Source organism: Mobula birostris, chromosome 18 (assembly GCF_030028105.1).
Source record: "Mobula birostris isolate sMobBir1 chromosome 18, sMobBir1.hap1, whole genome shotgun sequence".
Lineage (NCBI taxonomy): Eukaryota > Metazoa > Chordata > Chondrichthyes > Myliobatiformes > Myliobatidae > Mobula > Mobula birostris.
Window position 1 is genome coordinate 10,567,781 of NC_092387.1, and position 20,182 is coordinate 10,587,962.

The following is a 20,182-nucleotide window of genomic DNA, read 5'->3' on the forward strand; positions in this document are numbered from 1 at the left end:
AGCCTACTAGCCATGCTATGTTGATTCAGCATGGAAACAGGCTATTTGTCCCATTACGACCAAGGTTTTCATCTGAGCTAGACTCATTTGACGGTATTTGACCCCTATCCCTCTTTCCTATCCGTGACCTGTCTAGTTTTCTTTTAAAATTTAATATTGTACCTGCTTCAACCACTTCCTCTGTTAGCTTATTCCATATACTGACTACTCTCCAGGTGAAAATATTGCCCTTCAGGCTCCTATTAAATATTTTCCCTCTCGCCTTAAACCTGTGCCTTCTAGTTCTTGACTTTACAGCCTTGGGAAAAAGACTGAGTGCATTCACTTTGTCTGTGCCCTTCATGTTTTCATACACCTCTGCAAGGTTACCTCTTAGTCTTGTATGCTTCAAGAAATAAAATCTCAGCCTCTCCAACCTCTCACTTGTCAGTCGGGGACTTGCGCTCTATATATGCTATAAATGCTGTTTCGTTAGGCTGTATTCATGGGTATTCACGTATGGTTGAATGACAATTAAATTTGAACTTGAACTGTCCGAATAACTCAGTACCTCAAATCCTGCTAACATACTTCTAAGTCTTTCCTGCACTTTTTCCAGTTTAATAACATCTTTCCGATAGCAGCGTGACCAAAACAATACTCCAAGTATGGCCTTACTAGTGTCCTGTGCAATTACACCATGACCTCCAAACTTTTATACTTGAGGCCCTAACTACAGCAGCCAGCATGCCAAAGGCCTTCTTCATCACCCTGTTTATCTGTGACTCTCAGTGAATGATGTACTTATACCCCAAGGTCTAAGGTCCGTGCTGTCCTTTGTGAAAGTCCTACTTGCATTTAACTTCCCAAAATGCAGCTATTTTCATTTTTCCAAATTAAACTCGCATTTGTCATTCCTCAGCCCACCTATTCAGCTAATCAAGATCCCCCAATGTAATTTTTGCTAACTTTCTTCATTGTCTACGATATGACCTACTTTAATATCATCTGCATGCCTTGTACCCTTATACTTTCTAGTCCAAACCTTTGATATGGTTGACAAATAAGAATGGGCCAGCACTACTCCCTGAGGCACACCATTAGCCACAGGCTTCCAGCCCAAGAAGTAACCTTCTACCATCACCCTCTGCTTTCTCATATCAAGCTAATAGTGTACTAAATTAGCCAGTTTTCTGTGGATTCCATGTGATCTATTCTTCCAGGACAGCGTACTATATGGAACCTTATCAAAGGCCAAATAAACCACCTGTACTGCCCTGCCCTCATCAACCTCTTGGGTCCCATCATCAAAAATTTTAGTTAAGTTTCTAAGATCTGATTCTCCCATACACAAAGCCATGCTGACGAGGAGCGTTGTGTTCGATATTGAGAGAGAGCGCAGAGGGCACACCAGCACAGCAGCAGGGCAGGCTATTTAACTGCACTTTACTGACAATACTGCATGTACAATATGTGAACTCTTTCCACGTGAGAGTGGCTAACTGAGTGACATTGGATTAATCCATTAACTACACAACTTGGGGGAAAAAAGAAAATAAAACAGGTATGTATTTCTCTAAAGAACTGCATTGAAATTATGCAACACACATAAAAGTTGCTGGTGAACACAGCAGGCCAGGCATCATCTCTAGGAAGAGGTACAGTCGAAGTTTCAGGCCGAGAATGTTATGTGTATTGCTTGAAATTCCAGCATCTGCAGATTTCCTCGTGTTCGTGCATTGAAATTAGTCACTGAAATTGAGTGATTTGGTTCATTTTACCCAGAGCACGGAACTTCTGTACCTTACATAAACATAAAAGAGAATTGCCAACATTGTAAAGGTCTTTCTCTTTGTTTTCAATCCTCTCCCCTCTCCCCTCTCCCCTCTCCCCTCTCCCCTCTCCCCTCTCCCCTCTCCCCTCTCCCCCCTCCCCCCTCCCCCCTCCCCCCTCCCCCCCTCCCCCCTCCCCCCTCTCCCCCCTCCCCCCTCCCCCCTCCCCCCTCCCCCCTCCCCCCTCCCCCCTCCCCCCCTCCCCCCTCCCCCCCTCCCCCCTCTCCCCCCTCTCCCCCCTCTCCCCCCTCCCCCCTCCCCCTCCCCCCTCCCCCTCTCCCCTCTCCCCTCTCCCCTCTCCCCTCTCCCCTCTCCCCCCTCCCCCCCTCCCCCCCTCCCCCCTCCCCCCCTCCCCCCTCCCCCCCCCCTCCCCCCCTCCCCCCCTCCCCCCCTCCCCCCTCCCCCTCTCCCCCCTCCCCCTCTCCCCCCCTCCCCCTCTCCCCCTCTCCCCCTCTCCCCTCCCTCCTCCTTCCTCCCTCCTCGTTATCCTTTTTTACCGATTCATCTTTTTCACAACAGTCTCATTTTGTGAAATGTTTTCAACATTAGAACTTCTTTTAAAAAAAGCAGCGAAATCTAATGGAGGTCAGGGTAGATTACCTGAACACTCTGGAAAAAGTGAGAGGATTATTTTGCCTCTTTAGTCAATTGCCCTAAGCTATTAGTCTATGGAGTACATCTCTGTGGTGGAAAGGATAAATGACCATACCTAGTATAGGGTGTTGGGAGTGGATGGAGATCCTTGAACAGGTGCATCCACCTCAGGTACACCTCTTGTCATAAGGATCAGGCCACTCTAGTTCTTCCTTTACTTTTTGTGGACTTTGAAGGCACACAAGCGCATGTGTGTTCTACCTGATTTCACCTTGTTGCATGCTGTTGTTCCTTTGATGGATTGGTCTGAAACCCAAACAGTTTCTCCACTTCTGAGCAGCGACAAAGATTTTGCTCTGCGTTTGAGATCATGCATGCTTTTCGTTTTCTCCTGCTGTTTTGTCTCAAAATTTCTCACTTTGTCTAAATCCAAAGACATATTTCAAGATGGCGCCGGTATCTGGCGACTCTGCGCGTGCTCTCCAGAGGAAACTGCCCTCTACACTATCCTATACCCGAGAAACCCTTCTAAACCTCCAATCTGCTACATCCAACAAGATCAACAACACCCTGGCGAAGCTACTGACCCAGCTGGAGACCACTGCACCAGAATTCCTTCTTAAACTCCAGACCGCACCTGGACCCGACCAGTGAGACCTGGTCCGAAGCCCACCACGTTCCCGGAGACCCACGGCCTGCTACCGTGCTGGAGCACTTGGAGATGCGGCCAATTCCGACCAGCACTTCTCCAGAGCAGACGACCACACAGAAGTGACATGGGAGACCTCAAGGTGCCCCAGACGCTTCCCTGGAGCGACCACCGTAAAGCCTCATTGGTGGCCATCCACAGCTGCCGGAAGTGAGGCCTTCGCCGCCGACCTCGGAAATCGAGCCCGAGGCTCAGCTGGAGCGGAGGCCTCCGCAACCGTGACTCAGCTCACGGACTTGTTTCAGCCAGGAGCCCAGCCCTCCGGGATTAAGTTTCGGCTTCGGGGCCCAACCCAATCGACAGCCCGGGCCCCCGGCAGCTGGAAGTGGCAGCGGAGCCTCCCCCGTCACTCGGCCTGACCCAGAGCGCCCGACGTTGCGACCCACCGATTGATCCCCGTGGGACGCGTCCACCAACCTCAAAGAGATGACAACAACACACTGCACTGATGGAAATCTGAAAAGATGCACTACTTACCGAGGAAACGTGGGAAAAGAGCTGGGCTGCTGGTCAGATTGAAGCTGAGGGGCTTCAAGGTCCCTATGCCTACCATCCGACTAGCTAATGTGCAAGCCATAAAGAACAAGGTGGATGATCTTAAAGGGAGACTCACCTACTGCAGGGAGATGCAAATCTGCTGTGTATTCTGTTTCACCGAGATCTGGCTCTCCCCTGCCACCCCCGACTGTGCCATCCGACCAGAGAGATTTTCGATCCATCAGATGGACCGCATGGCGTCTTCGGGCAAGACGAGGAGAGGTGGTGTCTGCCTACTGATCAACACTACGTGGTGCTCGGACACAGTGGCACTGACAAGCTCCTGCAGCCCGGACCTGGAACACCTGTCGGTGAAGGGTCGTCCCTACTATCTGCCACGGGAATTCACCTCGGTCATACTGACAGCGGTCTACATTCCCCCCCAGGCAGACGTGGAGTGTGCTCTGAACATACTGTATGCCAAAATCAGTGAACTTGAGACCAGGTATCCAGAGGCTTTGCTCATTACAGCTGGGGACTTTAACCAGGCCAACCTCAGAAAGGCACTGCCAAAGTTATACCAACATTTCTCCTGCCCCACCAGAGGCCCGAATATACTTGACCACTGCTACGCAGCAGTCAAGGATGCCTACTGTTCCATCCCACGACCTCACTTCAGAAAGTTGGACCATCAGACTGTACTCCTCCTCCCGGCTTACAAACAGAAACTGAAGCAGGAGGTCACGGTGTCAAAAGTGGTGTCGCGTTGGACGGAGGAAATGGATGAAGTCCTCCGTGACTGCTTTGAATCGGTGGATTGGTTAGTATTCAAGGACTTGGCAGCTAACCTTGATGAGTATGCCTCAGCTGTCACGGACTTTATTTGGAAATGTACAGAGGACTGTGTGGCTCGCAAGACGATCCGGGTATTCCCTAACCGGAAACCTTGGATGAATTATGAGGTCAAGTCCCTTTTGAAGGCTAGAGCTGTGACTTTTAGGTCCGGGGATACCAGTCGCTACATGGAATCCAGGCGTGAACTCCGGAAAGCCATTAAGGGTGCCAAGAGGCAATATCGAGCCAAGTTGGAAGCCCAGGCTAACCAGAGGGATGCCAATAAACTATGGCAGGGTCTAAATGAGATAACTGGGCGCAAAGAAAAGGCTGGGAATATCAATAACTGTGGTGCTTCTCTTCCTGACGAACTTAACGTATTCTACGCAAGATTCGAACAGAAGAGGAGCGTCCTGCTCCCTCCGGATGAACCGGACCTGGTGGCATCGAGATTAATTGTCACCGAGGTGGACGTTAGAAGGGCCTTCCTGAAGATAAATCCAAGGAAGGTAACGGGCCCAGATGGCGTTCCGGGACGGGTTCTCCAGGCCTGTCCAAGCGAGCTAGCTGGACTGTTTGCTGACATCTTCAACAGCTCCTTGCTTCAGTCTAAAGATCCCCTCGTGTTTTAAGAAGGCAACGATAATCCCAGTGCCGAAGAAGAGCGAGGTGACATGCCTGAATGACTATCAACCTGTGGCTCTGACATCAATTGCTATAAAGTGCTTTGAGCGATTGGTTTTGGCACACATCAACCACAGCCTACCGGTCAACCTCGACGCTTTGCAATTCGCATACTGGAGCAACAGGTCAACGGCAGATGGCACCTCTCTGGCCCTACATTCCTCCTTAGAACACCTGGAGAGTAAGGACGCATACGTAAGGCTCCTTTTCATTGACTACAGCTCTGCCTTTAATACCATCATTCCAAATAAACTGATTCTTAAACTCTGGAACCTGGGCGTTAGCACTCAGATCTGCAGCTGGATCTTCACCTTCCTCACAGACAGGACCCAGGCTGTAAAAATAGGGGACAAGCTCTCTTCTATAATCACTCTGAGCACCGGTGCCCCACAAGACTGTGTACTCAGCCCCCTGTTGTACTCACTGTACACCCATGATTGTGTAGCGAAGTTTCCATCGAACTCAATATATAAGTTTGCTTATGACACCACAATTGTAGGCTGTATCTCGGGTAATGATGAGTTTGAGTACAGGGAGGAAATTAAGAACCTGGTGGCATGGTGGGAAGACAATAACCTATCCCTCAACGTCAGCAAGACAAAGGAATTGGTTGTTGACTTCAGAAGGAGTAGCGGACCGCACGACCCAATTTACATCAGTGGTGCGCAAGTGGAGCAGGTCAAAAGCTTTAAGTTCCTTGGGGTCAATATCACAAATCTTCTGACTTGGTCCGACCAAGCAGAGTCCACTGCCAAGAAAGCCTACCAGCGCCTTTACTTCCTGAGAAAGCTAAAGAAATTTGGCCTGTCCCCTAAAACCCTTACTAATTTTTTATAGATGCATTCTTCTAGGGTGCATCACAACCTGGTATGGAAGTTGTCCTATCCAAGACTGGAAGAAGCTGCAGAAAATCGTGAACACAGCGCAGCACATCACACAAACCAATCTTCCGTCCTTGAACTCACTTTACACCGCATGCTATCGGAGCAGTGCTGCCGAGATAATCAAGGACACGACCCACCCAGCCAACACACTTTTTGTCCCTCTTCCCTCGGGGAGAAAGCTCAGGAGCTTGAAGACTCGTACGGCCAGATTTGGGAACAGCTTCTTTCCAACTGTGATAAGACTGCTGAACGGATCCTGACCCAGATCTGAGCCGTACCCTCCAAATATCCGGACCTGCCTCTCGGTTTTTTTTTTGCACTACCTTACTTTCCCTTTTCTATTTATGATTTATAATTTAAATTTTTAATATTTACTATTGATTTGTAATCCAGGGAGCATGAAGTGCAGAATCAAATATCGCTGTGATGATTGTACGCTGTAGTATCAATTGTTTGGCAACAGTAAAGTAAAGTAAATCCAGTTAGTGAGGTTAGAGAGGGGAAGGAAGAACAGACAGGCTTATGCTCAGTCTCCTGCCCACCATCTGAAAGAGTTCAAGGGTTGATGAAACGCAAAAAGGGAGTCTCTTGAAGGCATAGCATCCATATGGTGTGATAAAGATTGGGAGCTTCTTTGACTCAGGAGCTAAACGGATCTGCCAGCCCCTGAGTTTGCATCTAGTTTGGAGAAGAACTTTGCTCCACCCAGCATACCCCGTGTGTGCTCAATAGAGGATGGAATAAACTTCTCCCATCTCACTGCTTTATTCAGTTCTGTTAGATCAGTGCAAATCCTCACTGTGTCATCTGGTTTGGGATCAGAAACAATGCCCAGACATCAGTCAATAAATCCATTCACTCTAGTTATGATGTCAAGCATCTCCATTCTCTCAAGTTCAACTTTGACTTTATCATCAATGAGAATGGTAAGTGCCTTGCTGTGGTCAGAGAGTAGGGCGTCAATCCTAGCCTCAGTTGGATAAGATACTCTTCTTTCAGTACCCTCAGGCCTGTGAGCAACTCCGGGTACATCTGCTGCCTCTGAACATTATTTAGCGAATCTATCCTTACAGTGAGGTTCAGCTTCTCAATGGCATGTCAACACAGTAGTTATAAAAAGAGATTTTGAACAGCATGGACATCATCTTTTAACTGTTTCTCATTTTTACAGATGGAAGTATTCCTTTCACACTGAACTTGTGTTTCCCTAGGCCTATGAGCATATTCTTTGTAGGGTTTAGCCTGTTTTCTTTGCCAGTTTTGTGAACAGACATTTGGGAATGGCTGTAACATATGCCCCAGTGTCCATTTTGAACATCACTGCCTCATTTTGCAACTGAACCATAGTACATTAGCCTTGTCTATTTGAATCTAGAATCTAGACACTCTTCTGCATCGTGGATGTCTTTGACCTGAAATACTGTTCTTGACTCTACTGCAATTCTGTTGCTTTAGAGGCATTTCACTTCTTTTACTGGACAGAGCTCTTCAATGTGGAATGGAGAGTTGCTGAATCTACTGCAGATGGACATTTTACTTGCTCTTTGTTTTGCTTGTCTGTTTGTCTGAGCTGAACTCTATTGTCATCTCTTTCTGTAGTCTTTTAGAGTGCACCTTGTTTGTAGCCTTCTTTTTGTACAACTTCTAGCTTTAGCTCAACATTGTTTTTATGCCTGGGTGACATTCTCACTCTGCCTGATCATAGTAATAGCTTTCTCTAGTGTGAGATTTACCTGTAACTGAAGTCTCTGTGACAATTTTGTTTCAAGTAACCCAACACAAATCCTGTCTCTAATGAGTTCGTCTCTCATATTTCCATATGTACAGTGTTCTGACAGGACATACAATGCTGAGATGAACTCACTTACACTTGCATTTGGCTCCTGTTTTCTGAAGTGGAACTTTGCCCTCTCGAATGTCACATTGCACTTTCCTGTGAAATAGTCTTTGACTTTGTCCTGCACTGTTTTGTACTCCTTTTTATTAGGATCTGTCAGCCCTAATCCTTGATGTCATCTGCTTTGTAACCTATGCTGTAGTTTGCTTAGTTGATGCTCTTCTGAAGCCTGAGTGAGATTGCTTGCAATGCTAAATCTCTCAAAGAGTCTGAGCCATATCTCACAGTCCCCTGGTTTAGTGAAATCAAATTTCTCGGGGTGGAGGGCTTTATTAGGTAAGTAGATGTACATACTGCAGATATTTACATAATTTTCCTTTTTCTTTGTTTAGTATTTTATTTGTACTACGAAAATCTTTTTTACTCTCCCTGAGAGTTTGACTGACTTCTCTGCTGTGTCGGTGCATTTCCCAGGCCAGTGGCCAACAGATTATTACAGTTTGGGCCCACAGATTATTGCAGCCTACAAGTTTGACTGACATCTCTGTTGTGTCTGTGCACTCCCCCAGGCCAGTGGCCCACAGATTATTGCAGCCTGAGAGTTTGATTGATTCCTTTGACTTCTCTGCTGTGTCTGTGCACTCCCAGAGGCCAGTGGCCCACAGATTATTGCAGCCTGAGAGTTTGACTGACTCCTCTGACTTCTCTGCTGTGTCTGTGCGCTCCCCGAGGCCAGTGGCCCACAGATTACTACAATGTATCCACTTTTGGGTGTAGCTCAAAGATGTTGCCTAGCAACTCTGGCTAGGTCTCAGCTCAGCCTCGGTGCGTACAGTTAGCAACGAGCATAGACAGTTCAGGCCGACAAGTTCCTGGACACCTTCCACAGATATATGCGAACAAGAACAGAGGCTGCAAATTCAGTGCATCAGCAGGCAGGCAGGCTATTCAACTGCGCTTTATTGACAACACTGAATGTACAATATGTGAAATCCTCCCACGTGGGCGTGTCTGACAGAGTGACATAGGAATAATCCATTTACAGCTACAACAAGGAGTATATAAATAATAAATAAGATACAAATCAATATATATTTGTCTTTCCAGATGTATGCACATCTTATCCCTCAGAATCCTCTTCAGTAACTTAACCTACCATAGAGTTACTATTCCCAGGTTTTCCTTTACCACCCTTCTTAAATACAAGTACTAAATTACTTTATACCTGTACCTTGTGTCTTGGGTACAACCACGTTGCTAAAACTCCTATCTATGATACTTTCAACATCTTAGATGACCCCAAGTGTGTTGAGCTTCACCTCCAGTCCCCATACTTCTCATCCAAGTCACTGATATATCCGACGAATAACATGGGACCTAGCACCAATCCTAATGGCACAGCACTGGCCACGGCCGCTGGTTTGGGGAAAAAAAATACAACCCTTCACTCCCCTCTGATTCCTTCCACCAAGCCACCTTCATATTCATTTGGCTAGCTGATGTGGCCTAGCCTGTCTTGTGAGGGCTTGTTAAGGGACTTGGTAAAGTCAGAAATAAAGTTTCATCTTCCTTTGTTAAGAAGTATAATGTTAATTTTCCTTTACTTTCAAGCTCAGTATATTGCTGGTCCTTCGTTGCAAACAACTTAAAAAAAAAATTACATGGCATTTTGTACATCAAAGTGTGTAAACTTGACAGTTAATATCAAATTTTTTTTCTGAACTACAGATTGGAGTAGCCATTAAAATGAGCAGTTTCAACATGACGAAGGTTGTCACCTTAACTCCATTCTACACTTTGGTCAATAACTCTTCGTATGAGCTGGAGGTTGGAGAAGAGCAGTTTTGTGCCTTGTCGGAAGGTGGTAAATGGATTTACATTTCAGCAGCAGAGGTAGAGTGTGGGATTTCAGTTTTTCAATATGCTTGTGCCACCAATTTGAACAATAAAATCTATTGTAACAGCATAAAATTCCTAACATATTGCATTGCCAGTGATATTCAGAATACTGTGCTGGTAGAGCATATTTAAGACAAATTCTCTTTCCTTCTAGTCCGGTATCCATCTATAGCTCCCCACTACCATCTCTGTTTAGAACCCTCATTATTTTATGTTTGTCAGATCTTCATTCAGTCTTCTTTAGAAAATGCAGTCCCAGCCTCTCTTTGTAGCTCCTCCATTATAGAGACCATCCTGCCTACTTTCAGTTCTGATGAAGAATCTTTGCCCTGCAATGTTTACTGAGTCCTCTTCCACACATGCTGCTTTACTATTCTACCAGCATTACTGATTTTGTTTCACATTTCAATATCTGCAGTGTTAACTGTTTTCCATTGCTGAGGTTGAACGGATTGGTCTGTTCCTGCAGTACTTCTATTTATTGAACATGGGAGTAACATCTTCCAGTGCTTCCCTTAACTAAACTGTCATGGGCTTTGACAGTCTAGATTCTGTAACATCAGAAAACTTCAAATGTGGCACTTTCCAGATGACTGCATGTGTCTGTTGTTGAAGGTGGTTTTAATTCTTTGTTATTATTTTAGCTGTTTATGATGGAGAAGATTGTTTTGGGTTATGTTTGACACAAATAACTCGTGGCACCTGTTTCATGTTGATATTTAAAAACCCAGATGTGTTATTAAATAGTTCCTTATGCTTAGTGGCCACTAACATTTCTGTAATTTTATTGCAGTGCCTTCCTTTCTGGCCTGAAACCGCATCAAACAAGCTTTGTGTCAGAGTAGTTGGGTCTGAACTGACATCAAAATCAATCTTCTATAACAAGCAAGACAATGGCACATTGCTGAAGCTTGACTATGTGGTAGGTCTGTATATTCGCTGTTGTTTATATGCTCATTAATGACAGCAGTTGGATCTTGGTAATATAGAATCAGGTGTGAAAAAAAACAGGTATGGTGCTGGTTGATTGGTTGAAGTTACTGGACCGGTAATTGTCCAGAGGTTGTGGTCTCAGTTAATAATCTGGAATTAAAAATAAAATATATATACTGTACATTGATGCTGAATTGTTGTATGAAATTATCCAGCACTGGTTTTCTTCAGAGGAGGAGATTTGCCATCTTTAACAGTCTAGATTATAAGAAGCTACCAGCTCAAAGTGAAAAGATTTACAGTCCACTCAGGTGTACTGTGACTGCTACGTTAGAGCACAAAAGAAACAAAACCTGACCAACCGTCTGGCAGTAGCAAGGCATGGTCACTCTACTTTGGAAAAACATTTGAAAAGTACCACAACTTGTAAGGGGCATGGGTTCAGTAGCCAGCACCGAGTCCATCTCTGAGGCAACACCTCTGACTGAATTAGGTAAACTGTGAAGGACAGAGCTGCTAGAACATGCTTATAGTAGGTAGTGAGCAAGGCAACACGTGATAGATAGATACAAGCTTCATCCCTACCATTCCCTATAAATCTGCACTGCATCTGGCAGTGACATTTGTCAGAGAGACTGTCATGCTGTCCTTGTGGAGACAAAGGCTTCTTCTTGTCCTGTTAATTTCTTTCTGAGGTTCTTGCTTATAACCCCTGAAAACCTCAAAGATTCAACTTCCCATACCTGATATCTGCTTTCTTGATTCATCTGATCAAATTTTTCATATCCTTTGTTAACTAGGGTTAGTTCAACTTACCTTCTTTGCACTTGATGATTGTCAGCTCTGACCATTTTGCTTTTAAGTGCCTCCCGTTTATCAGATGTTATTTTCCGTTAGCAGCTGTCCCAGTCTATTAGTTGTTGAAATCCACCTGCACCAGATTAGTGCTTTATCACCAATCTAATCTTTTTCCATGAGCGCCTTGTAGCTTACTGAGCAATGATTGCTGTTTCCAAAGGGTTCCTACACAGATATCTCAATCCTTTACTCATTCTCATTCCATAAGATAAGGTCTTGTGCAACCCCTCGCTATAGAACTCTCTACCTACTGCTTCAATAAACCCTCTTGGGCAACCTTAAATAATTCCTATCAATATTAGAAAATTAAAAGAGGGCATAGGTTAGATTGAAAGGTAATACATTTAGAGAAAATCTGAGAATAAGTTTCTTTCACAGAGGATAAGTTGGAGAACGTTGCTTGAAGGTGTAATAGCAGCATTACATTTAATCAGTAATCAGATGAGCATGAGAGAATAGATTAAAAGCTTGGGACAACATCGTGGGCAAAGAGTTGTAACATTCTATGTTGAATTGCCAAGATTTCAGAAGACCAAGTCCTAGTAAATGGAATTAGTATAGATGGGCAGACAAAGAGATCTGTTTCTGTACATAATCGCTGACCCTGTGGGAAGGGAATGACAGACTAGTCAGAAGGTTAGCAGTTGGCAACCATCACAGGAGGTTGTAGAAGGGAGAGAGAGAGAGAGAGAGAATAAATAATTTTTTGTCATCTCACAGTATGATGAGAGAAAAACATGAGTTTGATAGCAACTGTAACACCTCATAGTCATGTAACACAGAAAAGGGCTCATCCATTTACACTGTCCAGTGTTATTCTCACCTCATTCCCAGATTTTACCTAAAAACAAAATGCTGCAAATACTCACAGGTCAGGTTGTAGTGAGATGCCACTCACTGCTGAGTATTTCAGGGTTTACTATTTTTATTTCAGATATCCAGCATCTGCAGTTTATATGATTACCAGTTTCTACCACTCAGTCTAAACATCAGGAGCAAGTTATGGTAGCCAGTAGGCCAACAAACCTCATACATTCTGTGGGATGTAGGAGGAAGATGGTGCACCCAGTGGTGCACAATCACAGGTAGAAGGTGCAAAGCCCATGCATCCAGCACCAGAGATCAAGATTGAACTTGAGTTACAAGAGCTATTAGACAGCAGTTGTACTGGTTGTGCCATCTTGCTACCCTGAAGTTGTAATAAGAGCAGGAACAAAACTTGAAAAAATAATGGAATAAAAGCAGCAAGATTTTAGAGGCACTTCTTGACACTTTATGCCTACCTACAGCTATATGTATTGCGTTCTTTATACACTGATGTCATGATTGATGTTATTCATTATGTCCATCATATAATCCAAGAGTAACCATATTCTCTAAATATTTTTATGATTTTCTTAGATTGGTCAACATTTACAGACATGAACCTGCATTGTCAATTAACGTGCAATGTAATGCACAGAAATGAGAACGCAATTTGTGACCTTCTCAGCAGCAGGATTAATAGACCAATTAAACTGAATAAGAATTGTGATCTTAATTAGCAAGTGAAAAGTGTAAAAATTGCAAATATCATTAGTTGCAGGACAAAATTCTCGATCTCTCTCCAGTGTATGATGCATCTTTCATCTTGTAAATATTACCAAGTTTGTTTGAGTATTTTTTTCTATACAACTCATTTTGGATACAAAAACTGTACAAATTTTGCAGTGATTTTAGAATGAAATAATCTGACACAGTTTTTGCTTTGGCAGTATGGTGGAGTTATAGTGGATGTGAATGTTGCAGAGCATGCCACAGTGATCACTTTCACAGACTACTATGAAGGCGCTGCACCTGCTCTCATCATTAATCACACTGCAGCACTGAAGTTCCGCTTCAAGCAAAGGTCTGTAAAATCTGCGCAGTAGTTTTTCAAAACTGCAGTAAATTTAAGCAAATGACAATGTGGTACATAATCAGCTACAGCCATTATGGAATCAGAGTCAGGTTTATTGTCACTGATGTATGACATGAAATTCATTGTTTTCTGGCAGCAGGGCAGTGCAAGAAATATAGAAATTACTGTAAATTACAATAAATAAATAATAGTGCGTAAGAGGAATAGGAGGTTCAGGTTCAGAAATCTGATGGCAGAGGGGAAGAAGCTGTTCCTAAAACAGCTTCTTCCATTGAGAAAAATACACAAAATGCTGGAGGAATGCAGCAAGTCGGGCAGCATCCATGGAAAGGAATAAACAGTCGATGTTTTGGGCTGAGACCTTTCATCAGGACTTTTTATCACCCTTCTTCCATTGAGTCTAGATTTTCTGAATGTGTACCCAGAAAACATGTGAAACTAAATTTGTAATTGAAAAGACTGAGTGAAATTACAGGTTTCCTCCGCCATCCGAAGGTAGAGCGTTCCTATGAAACGGTTCGTAAGCCGAAATGTCGTAAAGCGAAGAAGCAATTACCATTTATTTATATGGGAAAATTCTGTGAGCGTTCGCAGACAAAAAATAACCTACCAAATCATGCCAAATAACACACAAAACCTAAAATAACAGTAACATATAGTAAAAGCAGGAATGATATGATAAATACACAGCCTATATAAAGTAGAAATACTTTTCCACAATCATTACTGAACTGTTCTCCATAGTGAAAATCTCACGCAAGCGCCGTCGGCAGAAAATGTCACGCAAGCGCTGTTGGGAAAAACATGGCACAAGCGCTCTCCAGTAACCCTTAAGCTATGAAGCTGCCAAACCATACCAAATAACATGTAAAAATACACAGCCTTTATAAAGTAGAAATAATGTATGTACAGTGGAGTATCACTTACCGGAATTGGGAAGACAGCGCCAAGCACACTGATGGTGGTGTGTTAGGCTGAGTTGGAGTTTGGGTGGTGCAGTGGCCCCCACCCTCCAGGCCGCTGAATGATACATTGCCGCGAAGCACGCAGGGATCCAAGGTAGCTGGAAGGCACCCAGCACATCTTTAAGAAAAAAACTGAAACAAACATGCTAATTAATTAGGTGCTGCCCGGCACGTAATTGTCGGCCCAGATCAGTGCCGATTTTCGATTGCGTCGTCTCTGATCTGGGCCGACAATTACGTGTTGGTGGCAGCAAATTAATTAATATGTTTATTTCGGCTTTTTTCTTAAAGATGTGCTGTGTGCCTCCCAGCTACCATTGCATTCTTCACGAATCGGTATCTGTCCGTGGCCTGGGGGTTGGGGTGGTGGGACACTGGGGTGTTATCTCGTCATCCTCTGTTTCCATTAGAGCAGGCAGCTCATCTTCTTTTATCTCTGCCCGCCTCGATGTCGAAGGTCGAGGTTCGTCGTCTGCTATGGCTAATGTGGAAGGCTTGCTTGACTGCTGAGCCTTGCACATTTTTCTATCACACACTTCTTTGTAAGCACTCAAACCATCCTGCAAATATCCCCTAAACCGACGTACCGCTTCAAAAGGGAACATCAGCTATTCATCTGTCAGTTCTTGGTCATGGGATGCCAAAACCTCTTCAACATCATGTTCGTCAGCTTCCACAAGCCAAACTCACTTTGTCCTTACTTCGTTCACCACGATCGAAACGCTTAATTATGTCTAGTTTTACGCTAAGTGTAACACCCTTTTGAGCTCTTTTATGCTTTTCCGATACTATAGAACTCATCTTGCAAATGGCTGCTCACAGGCACGTGTTTAAGCAATGCCGGCGAGAATGCAGTTCCGAAGCCAGGGGAAAGCGGCTGCTTGGGTCGCGTGCTGCTTTTTTTTTCGTAACAGTGAAAACACCACCTGAAAGCGAAAACAGGGTACTAATGTAGGTCTTTCGTAACAGTGAGGTTTCATAAAGCGAAAGTTCGAAAAGCAGGGGACACCTGTATTGGAAAACTTAGTACAATGTTTCTGTCCGTGCCTAGTATTGCCCTGATTGTTAGGGTGGAAAAATAACTTCTGTAAGTAATAGAGCCACAGTTACATGTCAAGAAACAGACTCTTTTGGAGCACGACATCCATGCTGACCTTTTTGACCATCTCTACACTAATTCTATTTGCCTGCATTAGGACCACATCCTTCTATGCACTTGCCTGTTTAAGTGTAATTGTATCTGATTTCCACCCCCACCTTTGGCAATGAGTTCCAGAAAATAAAGAAAAACTCACCTCTAAGGTTCTTTTTAAACCCCCTACCTCTTACCTTAAAAGTAAGCCCTCTTATTTTTGATACCTCTACCAAGGGACAAGATATTGACTGTCTACCCCATATCTATGCCTCGTAACTTTATATATTTCACTCCAGGGAATACAATGCTGACCTATCCAATCTCTCTGATCCAAGAAATATCTCTTCTGCACTCTCTAGTACAATCATATCCTTCAGTGGTGACCAGGTCAGCACTCAGTACTCCCAATTGCAACAAATTAATCGTAAAATTGCAACATAACATCTCAATTCTTAATTCTGCTCCCACTCTATTAACCTGTACTTCCACTTCAAGGACTGTGGCCTTGACACTTCCAAGTCCCCATCCTCCTTTATTCTGGTGGGTGTACATTCGCTTAACATTAGACTTTGGAATGAATCCTCCATGTGTTGTTTGTAGTTTCCGGGTCTTGATGTCAGCAGTTTCCAGTTCGTTCCTTGGCCAGCACACTATTGTAGCTGGGTATCTTATGACTGGTAGGGTGAATGTGTTGATGGCCCTGATCTTGTTTTTCCTATTCAGCTGGCTTTTTAGGACCTGTCTCACTCTTTGGAGGTACTTGGGTGTTGCAGTCTTCCTTTTGTCCTCATTGTGGCTTCCATGCCTATCTGTAGCTGTCCTGTACATCTGGCATGTGGTCTTTAGGTAGTTCGGCTCCCTCAGTCTTGATGAGTTTGCCTCTTTTCACTACCACCTGGCTGTATTTCCAGTCCAAATGACATCCCGATGTCTGCTGTATACCCTTGTCAGGTGGGTGAGTGAATCAATACCTCTTTCATTTTTGACATACAGCTTGATATCATCCAGGTACGGCAGGTGGCTGATGGTCACTCCAATCCTGAACCTGTAACCATATCCACTACTTGAGATGATCTGGCTGAGGAGATTCAAGCCTATGCAGAACAGCGGTGGGGAAAGTACATCACCCTGGTATATTCTACATCTAATAGTCACTTGTGCTATTGGCTTTGAGTTAACTTCCAATGTTGTCCTGCAATGGACAATTGTTCTTGATGAAGGTCATTATTGCCTTGTTGATCTTGTACAGAGACGGGCAGTCCAGTATCCATGTGTAGGGCATGTCATTATGCTTTCTGGTAGTTGATTCAGCCGGTGCTTAGGTTGGTTTGCCTGGTTTTGGAGACTCGCATGACTGCTTTGTCTACCAGTAGTTGGTGCTTAACAGCCTCTGGTTCTTTTACCAATCCACCTCTGAGCAGAACCCTGGAATTTGCACACATGTTCATTCAGCTTGGTGGCTATGATGCCTGATAGGACCTTCCATGTTGTTGACAGGCAAGCTATAGACCTGTAGTTTGATGGTGTTGCTCCCTTGTGAGGATCCTTCGTTATGAGTACTGTCCTTCCTTGAGTTAGCTAGTTAGGGTTGAGAGCCTGTTTCAAGCAGCTAGTTCATTTGAGCTGCCAGCCGTGTATGTAATGCTGTTAGTTTCTTCAGCCAATAGGCATGGATCATTTCAGGCCCTGGTGATGTCCAGTTTTTCATACTTGCTACCTGTTGCTGTGATGGTGATTGGTTTTTCCTCTGGGAACTTTTCCAGTAAATGGATGAGAAGATATAGCGTGATAGAAGGTGATCTCATTGAAACGTACAGTTTAAAATTCTTGTGGCCTTATCAGGGTACATACAGATTTAATGAACTGAATTGAATTGAATTTATTTCTTACATCTTTCACATACATGAAGAGTAAAAATCTTTCCATTACGTCTCTGTCTAAATGTGTAATGTACAATTTTTAGTGTAGGTCCACAATCCCTTATCCGATATGCTTGGGGCCAGTTGCATTTCGGAAGTCAGATTTTTTTGGATTACAGATCCACCCCCCCCACCCCCCGATACCAAAAAACACGTATGCTCGAGTCCCTTATTTAACCTGTCTCAGTGTGCTGGACTTTAGGACCCGGCGGCGCACCAAACCTACACACATCCTCCCATATACTTTAAATCATCTCTAGATTACTTATAATACTTAATACAATGTAAATGCTATGTAAATAGTTGTTATACTGTATTGTTTAGGGAATAATGACAAGAAAAAATTTTATTTCCAACAAAAACATTCAATAAAACATAAAAATATACAGCTTCAAACCAACCGAATCAAACACATGGTAAATGACTTATTGGAATAAATGTAGAACGTCACTGTCACTATCAAACTTCAGTAACTTGTCTTTCTGTTTACTTAAATCATATACAGTGGTAGTTCCAACACTATTTTCTTCAGTAAGACGCCGCACAGACACACCACGATCAAGCTTCTGCAATAACTCCACTTTCTGCGTTATTGATAATGATAGATGCTTCCTTCTCTTTATCTCATTGTTACCCATAGGGGTATCTGCAGCTTTTTTTGACATTTTCACAGTGAAATTAAACACAAAGTCAACAATGAACACAAAATATCAGCGAACAGCAAATGCACGTGTAACCAGTGCGAGTGCTGAGCCACAACTGACGTCTGGTGGCCTCTGCTAGCGCTGCCACGTCACACCTGAGTGACGTCAGCTGTTGGCGAAAAAAACTTCGGTTTTTGGAGCTTCTTGGATTTCAGAATTTCGGATAAAGGAATGTGCACCTGTAATTTGTAATAAGTAATATGTACAGCAGGACAGTCAGTGTAGCATAAAATGCAATGTATCAGCGTGAATTAAGCAGTCCAATGGCCTGGTGGAAGAAGCTGTCCCGGAGCCTGTTGGTCCTGGCTTTAATGCTGCGGTACCATTTCTCAGATGGTAGCAGCTGGAGCAGTTTGTGGTTGGGGTGACTCGGGTCCCCAATTATCCTTCAGGCCCTTTTTAAGCACCTATCTCTGTAAATGTCCTGAATGGCGGGGAGTTCACATCTACAGATGTGCTGGGCTGTCCGCACCACTCTCTGCAGAGTCCTGTGATTGAGGGAAGTACAGTTCCCATACCAGGCAGTAATGCAGCCAGTCAGGGTGCTCTCAATTGTGCCCCTGTAGAAAGTCCTTAGGATTTGGGGACTCATGCCAAACTTCTTCAACCGTCTGAGGTGAAAGAGGTACTGTTGTGTTTTTTTCACCACACAGCTGGTAGGTACAGACCACGTGAGATCCTCAATGATGTGTATGCCGAGGAACTTAAAGTTGTTCACCCTCTGAACCCCAGATCCATTGATGTCAATAGGGGTTAGCCTGTCTTCATTCCTCCTGAAGTCCACAAACAGCTCCTTTGTTTTTCTGACATTGAGGGAGAGGTTGTTCTCTTGACATCACTGTGTCAGGGTGATGACTTCTTCTCTGTAGGCTGCCTCATTATTATTTGAGATAAGGCCAATTAGTATAGTATTGCCAGCAGATTTTATTAGCAGATTGGAGATGTGGGTGGTGACACAGTCATGGGTATACAGAGAGTAAAGGAGGGGGCTTAGGACACAGCCCTGAGGGGCTCCTGTGTTGAGGTGCGGAGGTGAGGGAGCCCAGTCTTACCACCTGCTGATGATCTGACAGGAAGTCCAGGATCCAGCTGCACAAGGCATGGTGAAGGCCAAGGTCTCTGAGCTTCCTGTCTGCCCTAGAAGGAATTATGGTGTTGAATGCTGATCTGTAGTCCAAGAACAGCATTCTTACATAAGTATCCTTCTTCTCCAGATGTATAAGGACGGTTTGTAGAGCTGTGGCTGTTACATCATCTGTCGATTGGTTGTGTCAGAAGGCGCATTGTAGGGAGCCCAATGTGGTGGTAGCAAGCTGCAGTAGAAGTTCTTGACCAGCCTGTCAAAGCATTTGCTTATTATTGAGGTGAGTGCGACAGGACACCAGTTGTTCAGACATGTTACCTTGGTCTTTTTAGGTACAGGAACAATGGTGGATGTTTTGAAGCAGGAGGGCACTCAATTGTGGATGTTTTGAAGCAGGAGAGGGAGAGATTAAAAATGTCTGTAAACACACCTGTCAGTTGTGCTGCGCACATCCTGAGTACCTGCTCTGGGATGCCGTTTGGTCCCATAGCCTCGCGACTCCACCCATTGGAAACACCTGCATACTTCAGCCTCAGAGATGACCAGGGTGCAGGTCACTTAAGCAGCTCTCCTCGGGGGCTCAGTGTTGGTGACATTGAACCAAGCTTTAAAAAGATTTAACTCATTTGGGAGAGAGGCAGTGATGTTGGCAGCACCACTGTGTTTAGCTTTGAAGTTTGCGATGGTGTACAGGCCTTGCCATAAGTTGCATGTGTTGTTGGTGGAGAGTTGTGTCTGGATCTTCTCCTTGTATTGTTGTTTCTCTGCCTTGATGACTTTGCCTAGATTGTAGCTATATTTCTTGAGTTCCAGTTGGTTACCGGCAACGTAAGCTCTGTCTTGTGTGGTTAGTGCAGCGCACATGGAACTGTTGATCCAGGGTTTCTGGGTTGGGTAGACCCTGACCAATTTTTGTGGGACAACATTCTCTGCACTTCCCAATGAAGCTCGTGAC

General features: G+C 44.3%; 1 protein-coding gene across 1 annotated transcript in view; it reads left to right on the forward strand.

Annotated features, from left to right (window-relative positions):
• vps13c (vacuolar protein sorting 13 homolog C) overlaps nt 1-20,182 on the forward strand; it is a 387,871-nt gene that overhangs the window by 265,821 nt on the left and 101,868 nt on the right. The window contains exons 61-63 of the mRNA XM_072282204.1: nt 9,559-9,723; nt 10,523-10,651; nt 13,275-13,408. Of these exons, the coding sequence (XP_072138305.1) occupies nt 9,559-9,723; nt 10,523-10,651; nt 13,275-13,408 (428 nt within the window). The remainder of the gene's footprint in view (nt 1-9,558; nt 9,724-10,522; nt 10,652-13,274; nt 13,409-20,182) is intronic.